General features: G+C 36.6%; 1 protein-coding gene across 6 annotated transcripts in view; it reads right to left on the bottom strand.

Annotated features, from left to right (window-relative positions):
* Positions 1-20,532, bottom strand: part of SLC38A9 (solute carrier family 38 member 9) — a 109,078-nt gene that overhangs the window by 62,254 nt on the left and 26,292 nt on the right. For 3 of the 6 annotated variants that reach the window (XR_011073070.1, XR_011073069.1, XM_068535347.1), the window contains exons 3-6: positions 4,477-4,609; positions 1,122-1,243; positions 923-986; positions 202-295 (exon numbers count right to left, since the gene is read on the bottom strand). Coding sequence is in view for 4 of the 6 variants with exons in the window: in XM_068535347.1 (XP_068391448.1) it covers positions 202-295; positions 923-986; positions 1,122-1,243; positions 4,477-4,609 (413 nt within the window). In the remaining 2 variants the exon portion in view is untranslated. Of the gene's footprint in view, positions 1-201; positions 296-922; positions 987-1,121; positions 1,244-4,476; positions 4,738-20,532 lie in introns of all 6 variants that reach the window. The other 3 variants (XM_068535348.1, XM_068535349.1, XM_068535350.1) reach the window with 1 other exon arrangement.

Consider the following 20,532-nt stretch of genomic DNA (forward strand, 5'->3'; position numbering starts at 1 on the left):
AGAACTAGACTCTCAGAATTTCAAAGGCAGCCACTAAATTCATTAACATATCAGTTCAGCCAAATGCTATGAATTAGAGAAGTAAATCTTTAGACAGAAAATAGTTAACACATTTGTGAAATGTACACATTAGTGATCTACCTCAACATAAATTCTTAATACCCATATCACTCATCTGTTTTTACAGTGGCAAGTTCTTACATATCATAGCTCGTGATTTCACAACTCTGTAGCAGCAATAAAGTGTTAAAAGGCCCATCAGCATGATGACACACATTCCAGTAGTAAACCCAGCCTGTTTAAAAAAATAAAAATACAGAACAACATATATCATCATTTTAGAATATATTCATATATAATCATATTGTTACCCTAAACAATTATGATTAAAAACCGGACAACTAATGTAAAATTAAATATAATCATCTAGGGACCTCCCTGGTGGCGCAGTGGTTAGGAATCTGCCTGCCAATGCAGGGGACACGGGTTCGATCCCTGGTCCAGGAAGATCCCACATGCTGCGGAGCAACTAAGCCCGTGCACCACAGCTACTAAGCCTGCGCTCTAGAGCCCATGAGCCACAACTACTGAGCTCACGTGCCACAACTACTGAAGCCCGCGTGCTGCCACTACTGAAGTCTGCGCGCCTAGAGCCCGTGCTCCACAAAAGAAGCCACCGCAAATGAGAAGTCCGCGCACCGCAACGAAGAGTAGCCTCCACTCGCCGCAACTAAAGAAAGCCCACGTGCAGCAACGAAGACCCAACTCAGGCAAAAAATAAATAAATAAAATTAAAATAAATAAATGTAATCATCTATTTTCTTTAATAAATTTTATGTAGATTTATTAAAACCTCTATTGTAAAACTTAAAATACAAAGAGAAAAAAATTCTGGCAAAAAGTGTGCTGAAAATTATATTACCTGTTTTATGCCCCAAGGAATACTTAGTATAGATGTTCCCATCATGGTATTCCAAATCATAAAACTGAAAAGCAGAGTAATAGCAGTAAAAATATGACGTTTGACTCTTCAAACATTTTAATTACAACAAAAAGTTAAAATAATCAATAATTTTTGTTTACAAAAAGTTTGTTATGCTCCAAAAAGTAGTTTTACTCACATGGTTACTAAACTGGTGTTTTTACCGTATCCTTCAGTGTAACTTTGAAGTTTATAAGCAGAACCTAATGGACTATACACATAGCACTCTTCTGGATCTGGAACTACATGATCTGGGGCAACCTGGTTAAAAAAAAAAAGTACAGAAATGTTAGAAGCAGTAAATGTGCAACAGAGGATATTTTCTATGCAACAGAGTACCTGACTCTAGACACATTTCCAAATATCATGAACAATTAAATAGTGTGTATATCTGATTAATAAATATAAAAATTATTTTTCAAATATAGTAGAAGATCTAAAGGAGCAAGAGTTTAAATACTATAAACAATAAACTGTTCATCTCAAATGAGAATGAATTCCTAGAGTATGCAATTGCCAAAATATTCTTCTCTTCATTTTCATGAGACAGGAGGAAGAAGAGTCAGCAAGAGCTAGATTAAGTAATTCTAGATGGATGAGACTTGGGTCTTAAGTGAGGGAAATTTTAAGAATGAAGTGGTCACCAAACTCCTATGTGAAGGTGGTTTTAGCAAAGAGGCAGGTAGGGAACTCAAACTATAAAGAATTGAGGAGTCAACAGAAGGGAAAGAAAGGAATAATAAATATAGACTATTCTTCTAAATGCTTTGGTACCAGAAGAAAAAGGTGAGCTAAAGTGGCTTAAGGAAAAGGCAAGGCAAGGGTTCTTAAAGACAGAAGATGTAAGCAAAAGGGAAGGAGCCAACAGAGAGAGGTTGAAGACGTACACAGACAGAACAATTGAACAGATATACATTTTTATACACATAGCTCCCACCTTACCCTGACACATTTCTTTCTAATTCTACCTCCCTATTTTGGAGGGAAAAAAAATATGGTTTCCTGATGGAATTCTGACCATCTCCCTGAGAATTGTCCTTTGCGAATATGTAGTCCTTACACATAATATTAAAGACGTAGGAGCTGACTGGTATAAATCAACAATCTTTCATATCAGTACTTACCACGTAAATCTACAACTCTGTGCTAGGTTTAGCATTCAAGTAAAAATAATATACAACCCCTCACTTCAAGAAGTTTAAATTCCAGTTGGAACATGTGTGAAACAATTAGAAAACGCTATAAGAATAAAAATTAAGCGTTCAACTCGAACACAGGAATGACAATAATAATGATAACAACAACAATGGGGACTAGAATAGTTGGGAAACGCCTCAAGAAAGTGATGGACTTTCCATCCATGTGATGAAAGTGATGGATTAGGACTCAGCAGGGAGACAGGATACGAACTGGTGCAAAAAGAAAAAATACCAAATCCTTCTCTCTTTATGCATATGATTGGTGGTGTCTTGTGGGCAAAGAATGTCTTGAATGCCATGCCTGGTGTGGCTTTGGAAACAACTATTTCCTATAGATACAAAAGCATATATGGAAATAGGTCTGCTGCCTTCTCTTTACCCTCAGTCCTCTTGGGTCTGAGTTCTGCTGTCTTCTACTATGGAGTAAAAAGAAAAAAGGGGCAGGACCATGTCTGTATCAGGCAGCAGATAAACCATGGTATCTAGCAGAGCAAGTTCAGAAAAAGTGAAAATCAAAAGTTATCAGGGATAGGATTAGAAGCTAGAGGATAAATTATTAGGAGAGACAGAAAAATTGGAAGATTGGATCCCACACTCTCGTCAGTGGTCTAGGACAGTGCTTTTCAAACTTGAATGTTCTTGTGATTCACACAGAGAATTTGTTAAAATACAGATTTTGATTCAGTAGATCTGGAGCAAGGACTGAGATTCTGCCCTTTTAACAAGTTCTCAGTGATGCTGATATTGCTGGCCTGTGCAGGCCACACTTTTCTTAGCAAGCATCTAGGAGATGTCAGCAGCCAAATAATTTACTACTCTTTCCCAATTTAGAGTAAAAATATTAACGTAAGTGGGGAAATTTTCAGAAATAAAAAGGTGTAACTGTGTAAAGACCTGACACCTGTGGTTTCATATTACTCTTCCCTAAAAGGTCTTTTAGGAAAAATAATTTTGGGATTCTCAGAAAATGAGCATGGATGTATACACACAATCATTAAAAATGGTCATAACATATTATTAATTTTAGATCACTGTTTATATACTTTGATTAACTAGACTCATCTCACTGTCAGTTAACAAAAGGGATTCAGCTTGGTGTACAATGCTGACTTAATTTCCAGGCAAACAACATACACTCAGACCTAGACTGGCCCAGCTGGTATCTCTGAAGTTTGCTTCCGCAAGTACAGTCTCCAGGAGGTCTGAACTAGACCCAGAGATATTAGATTACTTCTACTCCCCAGAAGGCTTAGATAATTCTGATATGGAACTAAGACTTTATCACAACTATTGATGTAAAGACCTAGGGGAAGAAAACGTGAAAAAATTGGGGAAAAAAATTATCCCACCCAGAATATTTTGGAAGTCCCTACTATGATTACACAGAAGGAGATCTTAATAATTCACAAGGCTTAAAATGAGATATCTGTGTTCAAGTGACTAGCCCAGTCCTTGCCCCTCAGTAAACATCTAGAGTGTTGAATTCCCTTCTCCCTTTTCATTATTACCTATAAAAAATCATTTTTTTCTCAGAATGCTTCATTTTTCTTTCAACTTTCAAATTTCTGAATATCGGTAATTCTTATAAGAAATGAAATTACTTATATATTTTTGATCCTAAGATAATAACACAGATTTTATAAGATCAAGAGTCAACAAACCATAGCCCATGGGCCAAATCTAGCCTTCAACTTTATTTTAACAGCCCCTTTGGTAAGGGGCTGTTTAAATGATTATAAAACAGAAGTAGAGAAGAATATGCAACAGTAGGTGGCCCACAAAGCTTAAAATGTTTAGTATCTGCTCTTTGACCCTGGTTTTTGATCTATAAAAGGACATTACCAAATACGAAAAAAAAAATATATATGTATGTATATATTTCAGTTTCTCACTCCTGTAGAAAATTTCTAAAAACATTTTTCCCTTGTAGCTTCAAACTTAAAAATTGAATAGACTAACCAGAACTTATTATTTATGTTATTAATCAATGACCTAAACTACTTCAACATCTTATCCTCCTCAAAGCTCTTAGGATTGTGGATTAGCAGAATTTAATCCAACAAATCTCTAGGCTGTTGTCAACCTAGAGAGATTGTTTCAAATCCGTCTATGCCAGGCTAATAAGAATGAACTAGCCTGAGATGTAAGACGCATTAATTAATATCTTTGACTTTCCATGATGCTATCCTTGGAATATGGCCAGCAAAAAGTTCAACCACTGGGAGCTGCCGTGACTTACGTTGTTCAGTTCATTTCAACTTAACCTTAGACAATTAGCAATGCTTTGCCCCTTACCAGTGCCTTGTCTGCAGGAGCAGTGAGCCGGCTGTAGTAATGAATCCTCTTGTTCATTGCAGAGGCATGGTCACTAACCCTCTGAATGACATCATTCACATTGACGATGTTTGTGGGCTCTATATAGAAAGGCCTAGAGAAGGGAATATACACTTGACAAAGAACGTTCAGGCAGAAATTCTGGAAGTCAGCCATTGAAGAAAATAACTTCTTGTCCTCCATTAGAAATGGGATGTACCAAGGCAAGGCATTCACTTCTCACTTTTGGTGGGAAAAGAAAATGTCACAAGAGAAGTATTATCCAATCCACAGAATAAAGCTTTTGTTTCACAATGCTATTACTTTAAACACACTTTTTTAAACTTAAGGAATTTTGCAATAGAGGAGACATAACAGAAAGACCTTCAATCAGTTATTAAAAAGAAATATAGCAGCTGGCAGTTTTCAACAATGAAACTCAGACAGACACGGCTTTGAATGTTCTCTCAAAAAGCATCTGGCACTGAATCAGAGAAATTACAAAAATGTTCCTCTAGTTAAGAGTCTCTACTCCTTCTTTACGGGCCAAAGTTACTTCTTATGATAAACACAATTCCTATTTGTTGGTTCATGTACTAAGGATTAGTGATCTCAACCATCTCCCTTATGAAACTTATCCAAAATACTATCAAATAGAACATCAAGACACTAGAGATATTTTGTCTCATTCTACTTTTCTTAGATTTTAGTAACATACCATTATGTTACTATTTATATGTATGCTTTCTCCTCATAACTATGTCCCAATCAACTGCAGATTCTGGTTTTCAATCATCATTTTCAGTCATTAACCCATTGAGTTCCTTACTGAAACTCCCTCCATTTGCTTTCTTTCCATCAATAAACTACCCAAAATGGAAAGATCTGGCACAAGCTCATGAAATGACTGCACTCCTCAGATCCCCTGAAGTCACAAATGACACTGTCTCCCAAACTGTATACAATTTGCTATTTCAGATTATACACAGATCCAAATAAGAAAGGGAAAAAAAGCCAGGAGGTTTATCACTGGTTCCACATAAGTCTTCTATATTTACAGTTCTGAAATAAGCTTAAAAGTTATTAAAGTATGGTAACCATTTTTGGAGACACTGTTAATCTAATCTTGTGGGAAGCACTTGAAAAACCAAGTGACTGGAATTTTAGTTTATGCTATTTTTCCAAATAACTCTGTGATATTAGAGAAATTAAATTTAGCCGTCTCTCTAGTTAGCATACAGAATCTTTGAATCTTTCTTTTATTATTTACTCTCCATCACAGCATCTAAATTTGGTGGGTACTTTCTAGTTCAATCCAACAAATATCTAAGAGCATTTACTAGAGCAAGTATGTGGATATAGAGATCAACATGACATACTACCTATAGTAAGCAATAACTGCTAAATGAATTCATTGGTATCAATAAATCTCAAGGGGATACAATGAAAACGAAAGGGTCGGAGGCCAAATAAACTATCCCTACTTATAAATTTGGTAGGCTGAGATAACTACCTCTCCTTCCAAAGCATTAAGGTGTTCTAAATAATTTACGTCTCTACTGTGACACTCAGTAGTACTAAAAAGCAATGTAAAAATATTTATGTCTGGGAGACAGTGTGGGGTCACACTCTACAGGGCATTCTCTTCTTGTTTTGTAAGTATGATATCCGACAAAATTAAAGCTACAGCTTTAAGGCCAACATAAAGCAGAGATTTAAGCTAATCAAGGATTACTAGTAGAGACTAATAAGTATGATATTGATAGAAAGAGTTGTAGATGTTCTACTTGTAGCTTATTATCTGAAAATTCAATGGTATTAATATCAAGCACTAAGTTGGCTTGAAGGCCTGTTGAAAAGCAGTCCAGGAAGAGCTACACTTCTTGGCTCCTGGCCTCTTACAGAAGTGTTAACTGTACCAGTTTAGTTGGCTTGGGTACTCAGAGAGCAGAATGACTCTGAAAGATTTTCTTTTCCAACAGTTTTCATCAAGATGCTGAGTGCCTGTTCAAACAAATACTTTGGAATCTTTTCAATGCAGATTCTCTTTAAAAATATACAACCCAGCATATTTTAACTGAATTATTAGAAACATATGCTTAAAGCTTCATCTGAGAAAGCAAAAAATATAAATTATATTTCTAAATTGAACTTTAGTTGGATCTGAAAACACTTTTAAAATTAAAACTATGCAGAGGATAATATTCAGAATAAAACATTTTTTGAAACTTGGGCTTTTTCTTTTGAACACAGTTTCACATGAGTGCTCCCTATCAATGTTACTTCCCATTTGAAATGTAGCTCAACTGTGCCACACTGAAAATAAATCATAATATTTTATGTAGAAGTTATATTTGTCTCACCTTAAAAATATTTATGGTCATGCTACAGAAAAAAAATGCTTTTAACATTCAGCAAAATTTAAAAAAATATTTTAAAATGTGACTCAAAACCCTTTATTTTCATTTAATACACCTATAAACAAAGAAACCTTATTTCTACCTAACACCTTTTCTAGGTTCCACTCCTTAAATTCCTTAAAAATTTTTGGCTTTTAAATCTGTCTCCACCCTTCTACTGACGAGTTATGCTTCTCTGAAGTTTAATAACAATTCCATGAATCTTAAGAAGGTTCATACTCAATATGAAGACCCTTCATTTAAAACTATTCCTTTAGGGCTTCCCTGGTGGCGCAGTGGTTAAGAATCCGCCTGCCAATGCAAGGTACACGGGTTCGAGCCCTGGTCCGGGAAGATCCCACATGCGGCGGAGCAACTAAGCCCATGTGCCACAACTACTGAGCCTGCGCTCTAGAGCCTTTGAGCCACAACTGCTGAGCCCATGTGCCACAACTACTGAAGCCCACGCACCTAGAGCCCGTGCTCCGCAACAAGAAAAGCCATCTTTTTTTTTTTTTAATTTTTATTTATTTATTTATTATTTATGGCTGTGTTGGGTCTTCGTTTCTGTGAGAGGGCCCTCTCCAGTTGCGGCAAGCGGGGGCCACTCTTCATCGCGGTGCGCGGGCCTCTCACCATCGCGGCCTCTCTTGTTGTGGAGCACAGGCTCCAGACGTGCAGGCTCAGCAATTGTGGCTCACGGGCCCAGCTGCTCCGTGGCATATGGGATCTTCCCAGACCAGGGCTCGAACCCGCGTCCCCTGCATTGGCAGGCAGACTCTCAACCACTGCGCCACCAGGGAAGCCCCAAGAGAAGCCATCTTAATGAGGCCTGGGCACCACAACGAAGAGTAGCCCCCGCTCGCCGCAACTAAAAAGAAAGCCTGCACATGGCAACGAAGACCCAACACAGCCAAAAATAAATTATTTAATTAATAAATTAAAAAAGAAACAAACTATTGCTTTATTCACATCTCTATGGAAGCTGCAACTCTCAAACACCTGCCAGATTGGAGTAGTTTGTTAGAAAATGAAAAAGGAATCAAGTATTCAAAAAATCTTATGCAAATAAACATTCAAAATAATGAACCCACTGTACTTGTTTCTACCTGCTTGGTAAAACACTATGTCTGCCAGGCAGCTTTTCAATAAAGAAGACCGAAAAGAAGTTAATCAAGGCATTGTACCTAGATATTTACTGCTACAAAAAAATATTGGTAACTTGTGGCTTGCCGACATGTTTCTTGCTTCCTCTGATGCCTAAATAACACCCTCTTTCACAAAAACCCTGCTTTACACTCCAACTTCACTCACTGTCTCCAAAGGCTGAGCCTGTATAAGCTCTTCTCTTTCTATTATGGCTAATTAATTCATTGGTTCTCTAGTTTATTAAATATTGTTTAAGTGCCAACCAAGTATTCAGCACTGTGCTAAATGTTAAATGATGAATAGGACATAGAACCTCAAGGATCATAATCTACTGGAGGAGATACATAAGTAAGCAATTCCAATCCAGAGAAAAAAATAGAAAAAGAGAGAAAATGCTTATGAGCAATAATGGGAGTAAGAAGATTGTGTGATGCTGGGTATGTATAGAGTACATAGAAGGGGAAACTAAACCACGTCTGGCAGACCACTGAGGAAGCTATTGTTGAGGTGAATTCTAAAAGATATAAAGGAGTTAATCAGGGACAGGGAACAGGAGGAAAGAAACAGTGCTTCAAAGAATGGAAAAGCATGTAGAAAGAACCCAGAAAAAGAGCACAATATATTTTTTAAAACTATAAGTAGTGAGAAGAGAAGTAGTAAGAGATGAGGTAAACCTGGGTTAGTACATGGAGGACTTCACATGCCAACAAAGACATAATCCTAAAGGGAAGAACTCTCAGCCTCCTTTGCCGATTCCTTCTCAAACCCCCAACCCTTAAATGTCAGAGTAACCCAGAGTTTAATCCAGACATTTTCTCTTCTCTATCTACACTCAATCTCTCGGTGGATTCATCTAGTTACATAATTTTAAATATCATGTGTACGCTGATGGCACTCAAACTATTATCTTCAGCCTGAACTCCTGATTCATATATCAAACTGCTCTCTGTTACCTCTCCCCCACCCCACCTCTAGGACTTCATTGTCTACCACACTAACCACAGTAGTTTCCTCACCATTCCCGACACACTGCAAGCATGTACCTACTTTAGGACCTTAGTTAATAATTTCAGGTATAAACAAAGACTCTGAAGGCCTTTTCCCTAAATATGTTCATGGCTTGCTTTTTTACTTCTTTCAAGCCCTTCCTCAAGGTCCCCTTTCTCAATGAGGCATTTGGCTATCCTTGTCACCATACCTAAAATTTCAACCCCTCTTCTCTATCCTTGTCATTTCCTATACACCATCTCTGCTTTTCTGCCTTACATTTTCTCTTTAGCATTTATACTACCTAGCATAATACATACTTTTTATTTATTATTCATTACCTCCAGTAAATATAAGTTTCATGAGGACAGGGATTTTTGTCAATTTGGCCACTACTATATTCCCAGGGCCTAGAATAGTACCCGGCATATCGTAGGAGCTCAATAAAGTGTGGTGAATAAATGTATTTTGAAATAATTTTAGACTCACACAGAAGTTGGAAAAATAGTACAAAGAGCTCCCATATATACTTCATGCAGGTTCCCCCCAATGATGACATCTTATATAACCATAGTATGATCATCAAAACTTGTACTGCTTTTATAATCAGAAAAAAAGTTAATAAAAAATTATAAATGTAATGCTTTTAACTTTTCTTTAGTTTAAAAAATTTTTAAATAAATATCTGGGGGAGAAATGATGGAGGCAATAATCAAAAGTATCAAATGCTATAAAAAATGAGAAGCAGCAACCTATAAGAAAATCAATTTATTGTGGTATCCTCAAGCAAATTAAAGACTTTTTTCAGGGTTAGAGAATGACTGCATCAAGTGCTACTGCTAAGTCAAATGAGATGAGGACTAGTTGATGAAATGACCACTGGTAACCTGCATGTGAGCAGTTTCAGTGGAGTGGTTAGAACAAAAGCTTGTCTGAACTGGGTTCAAGAGAAAAATGTGGTATGGTGAGCACAAATAATCCTTGCAAGGAGTTTTCTGTAAAGAGGAAAGAGAGCAATGAAATGGTAGCTGAAGAGGTAAGTGTAAATACTATAGCAAATATTTTAAAAGCATAAAAAATATAAAAATCACCTATAATCCCACAACCAGTAATCATTAGTAACATTTTACCAACCTCAATCTCTTGGAAAAAAAATAGAATGAGATACCACTATATGTTCATCAGAATGGTGAAAACTTAACAATCTCGCAATATCAAGCACGAGTAGGAGGTAGAGCAATGGAAACTCTAGTGGGAATGTAAGTTGGTATAATCCCTATGGAGAACAGTCTGGCACTATCCAGTGAAGTTGATTATACACATACACTACCACCAAGCAAATCCACTCCCAGGTATATATCACAGAGTTCTTGCATATGTATACCAGGAGACACACATATTAATGTTTACAGAAGCATTCTTTGTAAAAGCCCCACACTGGAAACATCCCATATGTTCTAAAGTAGAATGGATACATAAACTGCAGATACCTACAGAATAAAATGCTAGAAACCACTGGCAATGAAAGTAGAGTCATATACAACTTGGATGAAAATTATAATGCTAAACAAAAGTCACAAAAGAATACATACAGTGTGATCTCATTTACATGAGATGCAAAAACAGGTAAAGCTGAATTCAGTATTTAGGGATACACAGACAAAACATTATAAAGAAAAGTAGGAAAATGATCACACAAATGTCATGAGAGTGATTACCTGTAGGGAGGAAGAGGGATGTGCTTGGTGAAGGACACATGGGGAACTTCTGGGGTGCAGCTAATTTCTAGACCTTGTTGTTGTTTGGATGGGTGTTGGCTTTATTATTTTTTTAAATTGAACGTATGTATCATGCACTCTTCTGTGTATATATCATGTGGTAAAAAGAACTTTAAAAACAAATCTTAAAGTAACATATTCTTTCAAAATTTAGTAATGAGACCAAGAGGGACTGAAAAAATCTTGTGTACCATACAGAAATTTGCTGGTTATCTTGTGGCAAAATATCTTTAAAATTTGTCAAACTTAAGTATGAATTATCTACTTTTCTTCTATAAAAAGACAACTGTTGGGCTTCCCTGGTGGCACAGTGGTTGAGAGTCCGCCTGCCAATGCAGGGGATACGGGTTCGGGCCCTGGTCTGGGAGGATCCCACATGCCGCGGAGCAACTACGCCCGTGAGCCACAACTACTGAGCCTGCGCGTCTGGAGCCTGTGCTCCGCAACAAGAGAGGCCGCGATAGTAAGAGGCCCGCACACCGCGATGAAGAGTGGCCCCCACTTGCCTCAACTAGAGAAAGCCCTCGCACAGAAACGAAGACCCAACACAGCCATAAATAAATAAATAAATAAAATTTAAAAAAAAAAAACAAAAAAAAAAACAACTGTTCCAAATTGGTTGACCTCTTCTGTGATGACTTGTGGCTATCGACAGTATGCTATATAAGTACACAGTAGGTATCAAAAACCAAAATAGCCGCCCACATATCTAATCTATCTCCCTTCAAGGTAAAGATATTTTAACAATGACTGAGAAAGCAGTTGCTCTTAAAAAAACTCACAATATACAGAGAATATTCTGATAATAGATGTTTAAAAATGTTTCCATTGTTACATGATTTTATTGTTGAAAATAATGTCTGTCACCAATAAAAACTCAAAACTGCAGTTTTATAGACATGGAATAATTGGTCGAGAAAAACAAGGACATTCCTGAAGTACTGTATCTAGCTCCCCTCCAATGGAGCTTTCAGACCAGCTAGGCAGCTCCTGCATTCTGGCCAGAAGCCACTGGGTTGTAACAGTTTTGATTTTAATCCCAGTTAACCTGGGAAGGATGATTCTATTAATTTCTCCCCTTCCCTGAGCAAAGAGGTCAGCTGCTTTCTGGAGGCTCTCTCTAAATCAATGCCTTTTTTTTTTTTGAAGCAGAGGAGAGGTCGGAGGATAGACTGGAGAGAGAACCAAGAAAGGCGAACAAAGCTACTGGTTGTTTGCAAATTAACAGTATTAAGCCAGTAAAAATAGGAGTATTTTGGACTTTAAAAATAACATGGGATACCAGAATACACAAACTAGCACAGCAATCACTAAATGTAAGAACTGAGTCATATCAAGGAGGATAAATTTAACCAGGCAAATTTCAACAAAAACTTCCACATAATTGTAGGATGAGCAGAAATGAATTTCAAATCAGCTTGAATTACTATTGTGGCAAGGTGTTATAAGAGTTTCAAAATAATAAAGCATATTCTATTGTTACTGTTAATATCATAAAGTGAAAACAAAGGTTTTAATGTACTGTTAATAGATAAAATTTAAAGTTAATTTTATCAAGATCATTACATCTTATAATTTAAAATTTTCTATTTTTATGTTTTATAATATACATAATTTATAAGTACAGAAGTACATGTATATAATTTGCAAACGAACACACATACACACACATAAATAGACACAGTCCCAAAGTTTTAGGTTGTTATTATTTTTTTAACTGATGAGGATGATATGAAAAAAGTAAATGTTAATAAACACCTGGTTGAAGGTTATGGGTTCTTTATTTTAGAATTCTAAGCTTTTACTAAGCCATGAGTAGACATCTTCATTAATGACATATGGACAAAGAACTTGACCTGAATATTAATTCTCAGGGCTAATTAAACTATATGTTTAATTAAATGCAGATTCTGCTAAGAATGAATTTAAAAATTCTTTCAATGCAATTCATGCTTTCAAATTTTGGTTTTTAAAAACACATAAATTGTTTTAATTCTACTGTCCTGAAAACAAACAATCTCTTCTTTCATGGTTACAAAATGATCAGTAACAGAAATGCAAAGGTTTTTTTGTTTGTTTTGCTTTTAGTATCAGCACTGGAATGAGGCTAAAAGAATTATATAAACATCAGGAACTTTCAACAAAGTTAAGATGCTAAGGCACCTGTAAGTAAATACAAACATAACAGTTCTTTAGTTTTTCACTAGGTTGATATAAAACAGTAACACCACCACCATCACCACATCCTATCTTCTATCTAGAAAAAGCAGTTCCAGTGGAACATACTGACTGACATTCCACAAAGGAAGATTAACAATACTTAATTATAAATTATAATTAAGATATACTTAATTATATACTTAGTTATAAATAATTATTTATATTAATTATAAACAAATAAATTACAGAGACACTGTAGGCTTCAACCTGTAATGTCATGCCAATTATTACTCTCCTTCTTACACAAATCTACCAAAAGAATTTCTGGAAAAGAAATGAAATTTCTAGTTTCAAAACCTAGTTATTCCCCATTAAAAAGAAAAAAAAAAAATCAGGGAAGAAGAAAATTGCCAGGCCAGCATTTTAACTAAAATTTCCTCAAAAACTTGAAATGTAATGAAAGAAGGTAAATATTTCAGTAAGTATATATATTGAGATAAATCTTATTTTTAATATATACATGTGATTCTTCAGATGAACACTAAAATTGCTTTCTTCATTATCCTAATTCTGTTATCTAGAAATTGAAAACACAGACAACAAAATTTATCTACTCTTTAAACAGACTACCAAAGAAAAAGAGCCTCTTTCTTATTCTTCTTCCATAACTTAAGAAAGGGATACTACTTATCACGCGTTAGAAGTCTTTATCATGGCTCCCAAGAAAGGTAAATGGGCTAAGAGAACTTCTGCTTTGCCACTGGAAAGACAGCAACAAATCGTCTACACAAACTGGCCTTTCAGGTGACCATGGCTGTATTTTCAACCCAGATGGCAAATACTGTAGTAGTCTGACCAGAATCCATTGTTGGTTGTATGACATGTTACTCCGCAAACCAATCCCAAAATAAGAGAATAGACTGATAAAGGCCAAGAGTCCAACGTGAAACCTGCTGCCAACTGGCTCTTACCAACTTTTACATATAGGAAAGTTTTATAAACAAAATATAAGATGTTTTAGTAAAAAAGAAAATAAACAGTGCTAGAAAGGGGATTTTGAAACAGGAACTTTCACATATTGCTGGTAGGAGTATAAAGTGGCACAACCTTTCTAGAAAACAATTTGGCTATATATATCAAGAACCTTAATTGTGCTTTACATCCTTTTATTCTAATAATTATACTTTTGACACTCTATCAGAAGAAATCAAAATATGGTTTAAATACGATATGTAGAAAGCTGCTAATCAAAGCATCATTTAAAATAATTAAAATTGTAAACAGCTTAATAGTTAAACATTGTTAAATTATGATATATTTAAATAATACATATTTATTTAAAATGATATTCAGAAAGAATATGGAAAATTGCTTACAGTTTTTTGGGACATTTCAGTGATTCTTAAGAATAATTTTTATTGTAAAACTTTTTACTATTCCTTGAAACCTGGTACTTTCCCCTTATTTATCACTCTTAGCTTCAGTCACTATCTCTAGAGTTTATGGCAGTTAAACTCCTTGGATGACCTTGCCAAAGAACTCTAGGCTTGCTGCAGGGACATGAGGTTCAGGGGGAGGCTAGAGATTGTTTTGTTATCCAAAAGGCTATTTTGACTACAACAACTTCATTAAAAGCAACTGTGAGGGTGGAGTGAAATTAAGGTGAGTGGGCCTCACTTTTTTAACTTCTCTAAAAGCAAGGCAAGAGGTATCCCTAGGGGTCACAGCAGTAGGAAGTACCAGTCCCTATGGTTGCTTACACCTGAGTCCAGAGTCTCTCCTTGCAGACTAGAGGTTGGTAGTCACGGACAGATAGGACAAATCTGGTCCATGGCCTGTTTTCATAAATAAAGTTTTATTGGAACACAGCAAGGCCTGTGCGATTACATGTTATCTATGGCTGCTTTCGCTCCACAATGGCAAAATTGAGTCCATATGCCCACAAAGCCTAAAATATTTACTATCTGGCTCTTTACAGAAAAAAAAGTTTGCTGACTCCTGCCCTAGACCACTGAATGTTCTTACACAGAGCAATGCCTGCACCAAAACCCCCAAAACACCTAGCCATCAGTACCACAAATGACCTCATTCTACTCCTGGCTGGGCTTGGCCAGACCCTACAGCATAGTTACTCACTGGGATATGATCCCATGGGTTCTTTGTAATGCTGGATCAGGATGGGTTAAATCAGTATTTTTTTCCTAATGAAAATTGAGTACTGAGTTAAAAAGAAAAAAAAATATGTGTGTGCGTTTGTATATATACATAAAAAGTCAAATATTTATAACCCTTCATCATAGTGATTCCCGCCCCCCCCTTTTTTTCTGCTGAGTGTCCATCTCCTTCCCCAAAGTGTCTGGCACCAAAAAGAGCTTAGTGAATGTTTACTGACAAAAGGAAGGAATAGAAGAACAAAAGGAAGGGAGGAAGGAAGTAGAGAGGGAAGGACAGAAGCAGAGAACGAGAGAAACAGGTAGGCAGGCAGGCCGGCAACTAGGGAATAGCTTACAGAAGTAACAACAGCACGCAACAGAAATTTAAACTGAAAAAGTAGCACGTTAAATTGTATATAGTATATGAGCTCATAAAATATCATAGAAAAGGATAGAAAAAAATATACTAAAATGTTTTAACAACACTTGCCTCTATGTGATGGGAATATATTTCTTTATGCTTTTTTTCCCAGAACATTCTCTATACAAGAACAAAACAAAATAACAAAACAAAACATCCCCTAAGTAGAGAAAAAAGATAAATTGTATCATCCTATAGAAGCACAGGTGATTTAAACATTATTTTTAATAAAATGGGTTTTTCATTTTGTATATACTATTTTTATCCTAAATTATAGGAATGCTTTATTTTCTGAATAACTTTTTTTCTCATTATAAAAGTAGTACATTGTTTATGTTGAGGATAATATAGAAGTTATAGAAGAAAATAAAAACCACCCATTAGAAATAATCAGTTAGGGCTTCCCTGGTGGCATGGTGGTTGAGAATCTGCCTGCCAATGCAGGGGACACGGGTTCAAGCCCTGGTCTGGGAAGATCCCACATGCCGCGGAGCAACTAGGCCCGTGAGCCACAACTACTGAGCCTGCGTGTCTGGAGCCTGTGCTCCTCAACAAGAGAGGCCGCGACAGTGACAGGCCTGCGCACTGCAATGAAGAGTGGCCCCCGCTTGCCGCAACTAGAGAAAGCCCTCACACAGAAACGAAGACCCAACACAGCCAAAAATTAATTAATTAATTAATTAAAAAAAAAAAAAAAAAAGGACTTCCCTGGTGGCACAGTGGTTAAGAATCTGCCTGCGAATGCAGGGGCCACAGGTTCGAGCCCTGGTCCGGGAAGATCCCACATGCCGTGGAGCAACTAAGCCCGTGCGCCACAACTACTGAGCCTGCGCTCTAGAGCCCGCAAGCCACAACCACTGAGCCCACATGCCACAACTACTGAAGCCCGCGCACCTAGAGCCCATGTTCCTCAACAAGAGAAGCCACCGCAATGAGAAACCCACGCACCACAACAAAGAGTAGCCCCCCCCCACCACAACTAGGGAAAGCCCGTGCACAGCAACCAAAACCCAACACAGCCATAAATAAATAAATAAATAAATTTATAAAAAAGGAAATAATCAGTTAACATTCTAGTATATTTTCAAATGAGTGTAGACCCATATACGTTCATACAGGTGCACACACACACGAAATTAGTTTTACTTGTTTTTGAACTTTACATAAAGTGGAATCACACAATATGTATTTTTCTGTCTAGCTTCCTTTGCCAACATTATCTTTCTGAGATTCATCCATATTCTTGCATGCAGCTGTAGATTGTTAATTTTCATAGCTGTGTAATATTCCATTACATGAAAATACAATTTATTTAACCATTCCTAGTTGGTGGATATCTGGGTTGTTTCCAGTTTGGCACACCTATGAATAACTCATAATCTATATTTTTGTACATGGCTCTTGGTGAAATGTGCACACATTTCTATTGATTATAAACAGCATATACTCAATGTTAGCAGATAATTACAAACCCTTTTCTAAACTGATTATGCTAATTTACACTTACTCTAGTACTGCATAATCATTCCCATTGTTCTACATCCTTGCCTTGATTTGTTTTCATCATTGATTGATTTACCTTAGGTTACTGTTTTTTTGTTTTTGTTTTTTTTATATATTTATTTATTTATTAGTTTTGGCTGTGTTGGGTCTTCGTTGCTGTGTGTGGGCTTTCTCTAGTTGCAGCGAGCGGGGGCTACTCTTCATTGCGGTGCGCGGGCTTCTCACTGTGGTGGCTTCTCTTGTTGCAGAGCACGGGCTCTAGAGCACACGGGCTCTAGAGTGCACGGGCTTCAGTAGATGCGGCGCGTGGGCTCAGTAGTTGTGGCTCGCAGGCTCTAGAGTGCAGGCTCAGTAGTTGAAGTGCACGGGCTTAGTTGCTCCGCAGCATGTGGGATCTTCCTGGACCAGGGCTTGAACCCGTGTCTCCTGCATTGGTAGGTGGATTCTTAACCACTGCGCCACCAGGGAAGCCCAGGTTACTGTTTTTTGATTTTTAGTTTTTAGTTTCAGATTTTCCATTTGGTTATTTTTTTATTCAATAAATATTTTCCATGAATTTGGTTCTTTTTTACATTTCTAGCCAGTGCCAAAATTCTCAACCTTATTTCAATTTCCCTGAACATACTAAACATAGTCTTTAAAAAGTCTGTTTCTCAATAAATGCTGGAGAGGGTGTGTAGAAAAGGGAACACTCTTGCACTGTTGGTGGGAATGTAAATTGATACAGCCACTATGGAGAACAGTATGGAGGTTACTTAAAAAACTAAAAATAGAACGACCATATGACCCAGCAATCCCACTACTGGGCATATACCCTGAGAAAACCATAATTCAAAAAGAGTCATGTACCAAAATGTTCATTGCAGCTCTATTTACAATAGCCAGGACATGGAAGCAACCTAAATGTCCATCATTGGATGAATGGATAAAGAAGATGTGGCACATATATACAATGGAATATTACTCAGCCATAAAAAGAAATGAAATTGAGTTATTTGTAGTGAGGTGGATGGAGTTAGAGTCTGTCATACAGAGTGAAGTAAGTCAGAAAGAGAAGAACAAATACAGTATGCTAACATATATATATGGAATCTAAGGAAAAAAAAAAAAGTAATGAAGAACCTAGTGGTAAGACGGGAATAAAGACACAGACCTACTAGAGAATGGACTTGAGGATATGGGGAGGGGGAAGGGTAAGCTGTGACAAAGTGAGAGAGTGGCATGGACATATATACACTACCAAACGTAAAACAGATAGCTAGTGGGAGGCAGCCGCGTAGTGCAGGGAGATCAGCTCAGTGCTTTGTGACCACTTGGAGGAGTGGGATAGGGAGGGTGGGAGGGAGGGAGATGCAAGAGGGAAGAGATATGGGAACATATATATAACTAATTAACTTTGTTATAAAGCAGAAACTAACACACCATTGTAAAGCAATTATACTTCAGTAAAGATGTTTAAAAAAAAAAAAAGTGTTTCTGATAACTCCATTATCTGGATCATCTGTCAGTCTTCATTGTGTATCAAGTCTCTTAATTTCTAATCATGTTGTCTCATCCTCTCTTATGCCTAGCTATTTTTGATTACGTACCTGGCATAATACTTAATAGAATTCTAGTATACAGAAAACAGTATAAATAAGTTGAAGCCTAGAATAATATTATTTTCTTTAGAAAGGGTTTACATTTGCTTTTGGGAGCCAATTTGAGACATTTAGCAGTCCTAGATTACCTTAATCCAGTTTTAGGGATTGAGATGAGTTAAAGTTGAGCTACAGTCCCTGAAAGAAGGCCATTCTATTTCCAGTTCACTCATATTTCTAGGCTTATAGACCTTAGGGCTTCCAACCTAAAGTTTGCATGGGGCCTACCCACTATTAGTGAACCCTGGATTCCAGTTTTTCTCCCTCTAGCCTTGTAAAGCTGTTGAAAGCTCTGTCAATTTAATAGCCACCCAGCTAATAAACTGGAATTGGCAGATACCCTTGAGGAAATGCTGGACTCCCCTTTCTTGGTTTCCTCCTTCTTCTTGATCTAGACCCCATTATTCTTCATTGTTTTATCAGTTCTCCCATGTCTTTAGGCAGATTAAAAACATTTTTTTTGGTCAGTTTTTCTAGTTATTCTCAGCAAGATGGTTGGTCCAAATTCCTTAATCTGCCCTTGTCATAAGCAGAAATCCCCCATGCCCTCTTTAATTAAAAAAAAATTATTAAGATATTAATTCACATACCATAAAATTTACCCATTTAAAACGTACAATTCAATAGTTTTTAGAACATTTATGGAGTTGTGCCTCCATCACCATAATCAATTTTTGTTTTTTTTTTTTTTTTTAACTCTGCCATGAGACATACAGGATCTTAGTTCCCTGACCAGGGATCGAACCCATGCCCCATGCATTGCAAGCAGGGAGTCTTAACCATTGGACTGTCAGGGAAGTCCCACCATAACCAATTTTAGAACATTTTCATCAACCCCAAAAGAAATCCTGGACTCCATTATCCCCTCTCCTCAGCCCCTGGCAGCCATTAATCTGCTTTCGGTCTCTATGACTTTACCTAATCTAGATAGTTCGTATAAATTGAATCAGACAATATGTGTCTTTTGTTGTGTGGTCTCTTTCACATAGAATGGTTTCAAGGTTCATACATGTTGTAGCATATATTGATATTTTAATTCTTTTTTACAGTCAAATAATATTCTGTTGTATGGATATATCACATTTGGTTTATACATATATCAACTGAAGGACATTTGGATTGTTTCCACTTTTGGCTATTATAAATGTTATGGACATTTCTTTATATTTGTGTGGACATGTTTTCAATTCTCTTGGGTATATACCTAGGGGTGGAATTGTTAGGTCAAATGATAATTCTATATTTAACATTTTTAAGAATTATCAAACTGTTTTTCAAAAGTGGCTATACCAAAAGAAAAAAAAAAGTGGCTATACCAGTTGCAAAAGGAGTCACGGGTATGAAATGAATAGTATGGGGAATATAGTCAGTGTAATAGCTTTGTATGGTGACAGATCATAACTAAACTTATCATGGTGATCATTTTAAAATGTACAGAAATACCAAATCACTATGTTGTGTAACAGGAACTAACATAGTGCTGTATGTCAATTATACTTCAAAAACAAACAAATTCATAGAAAAAGAGACCGGATCTGTGGTTACCAGAGGCAGAATGAGGGTAGGGAATGCATGAAGGCAGTGAAAAGCTACAAACTTTCAGTTACAAGATAAATAACTACTAGTGATGTAATGTACAACATGATAAATATAGTTAACAATTCTGTGTGTTACAGATGAAAGTTGTTAAGAGAGTAAATCCTAAGAGTTCTCATCATAAGGAAAAATATTTTTTTCTATTTTTTAAAGTTTGTATCTATATGAGATGGTGGATGTACACTAAACTTATTGTGATAATCATTTCATAATGTATGTAACTCAAATCATTATGGTGTATACCTTAAACTT

This window comes from Eschrichtius robustus, chromosome 2 (genome assembly GCF_028021215.1).
Source record: "Eschrichtius robustus isolate mEscRob2 chromosome 2, mEscRob2.pri, whole genome shotgun sequence".
NCBI lineage: Eukaryota > Metazoa > Chordata > Mammalia > Artiodactyla > Eschrichtiidae > Eschrichtius > Eschrichtius robustus.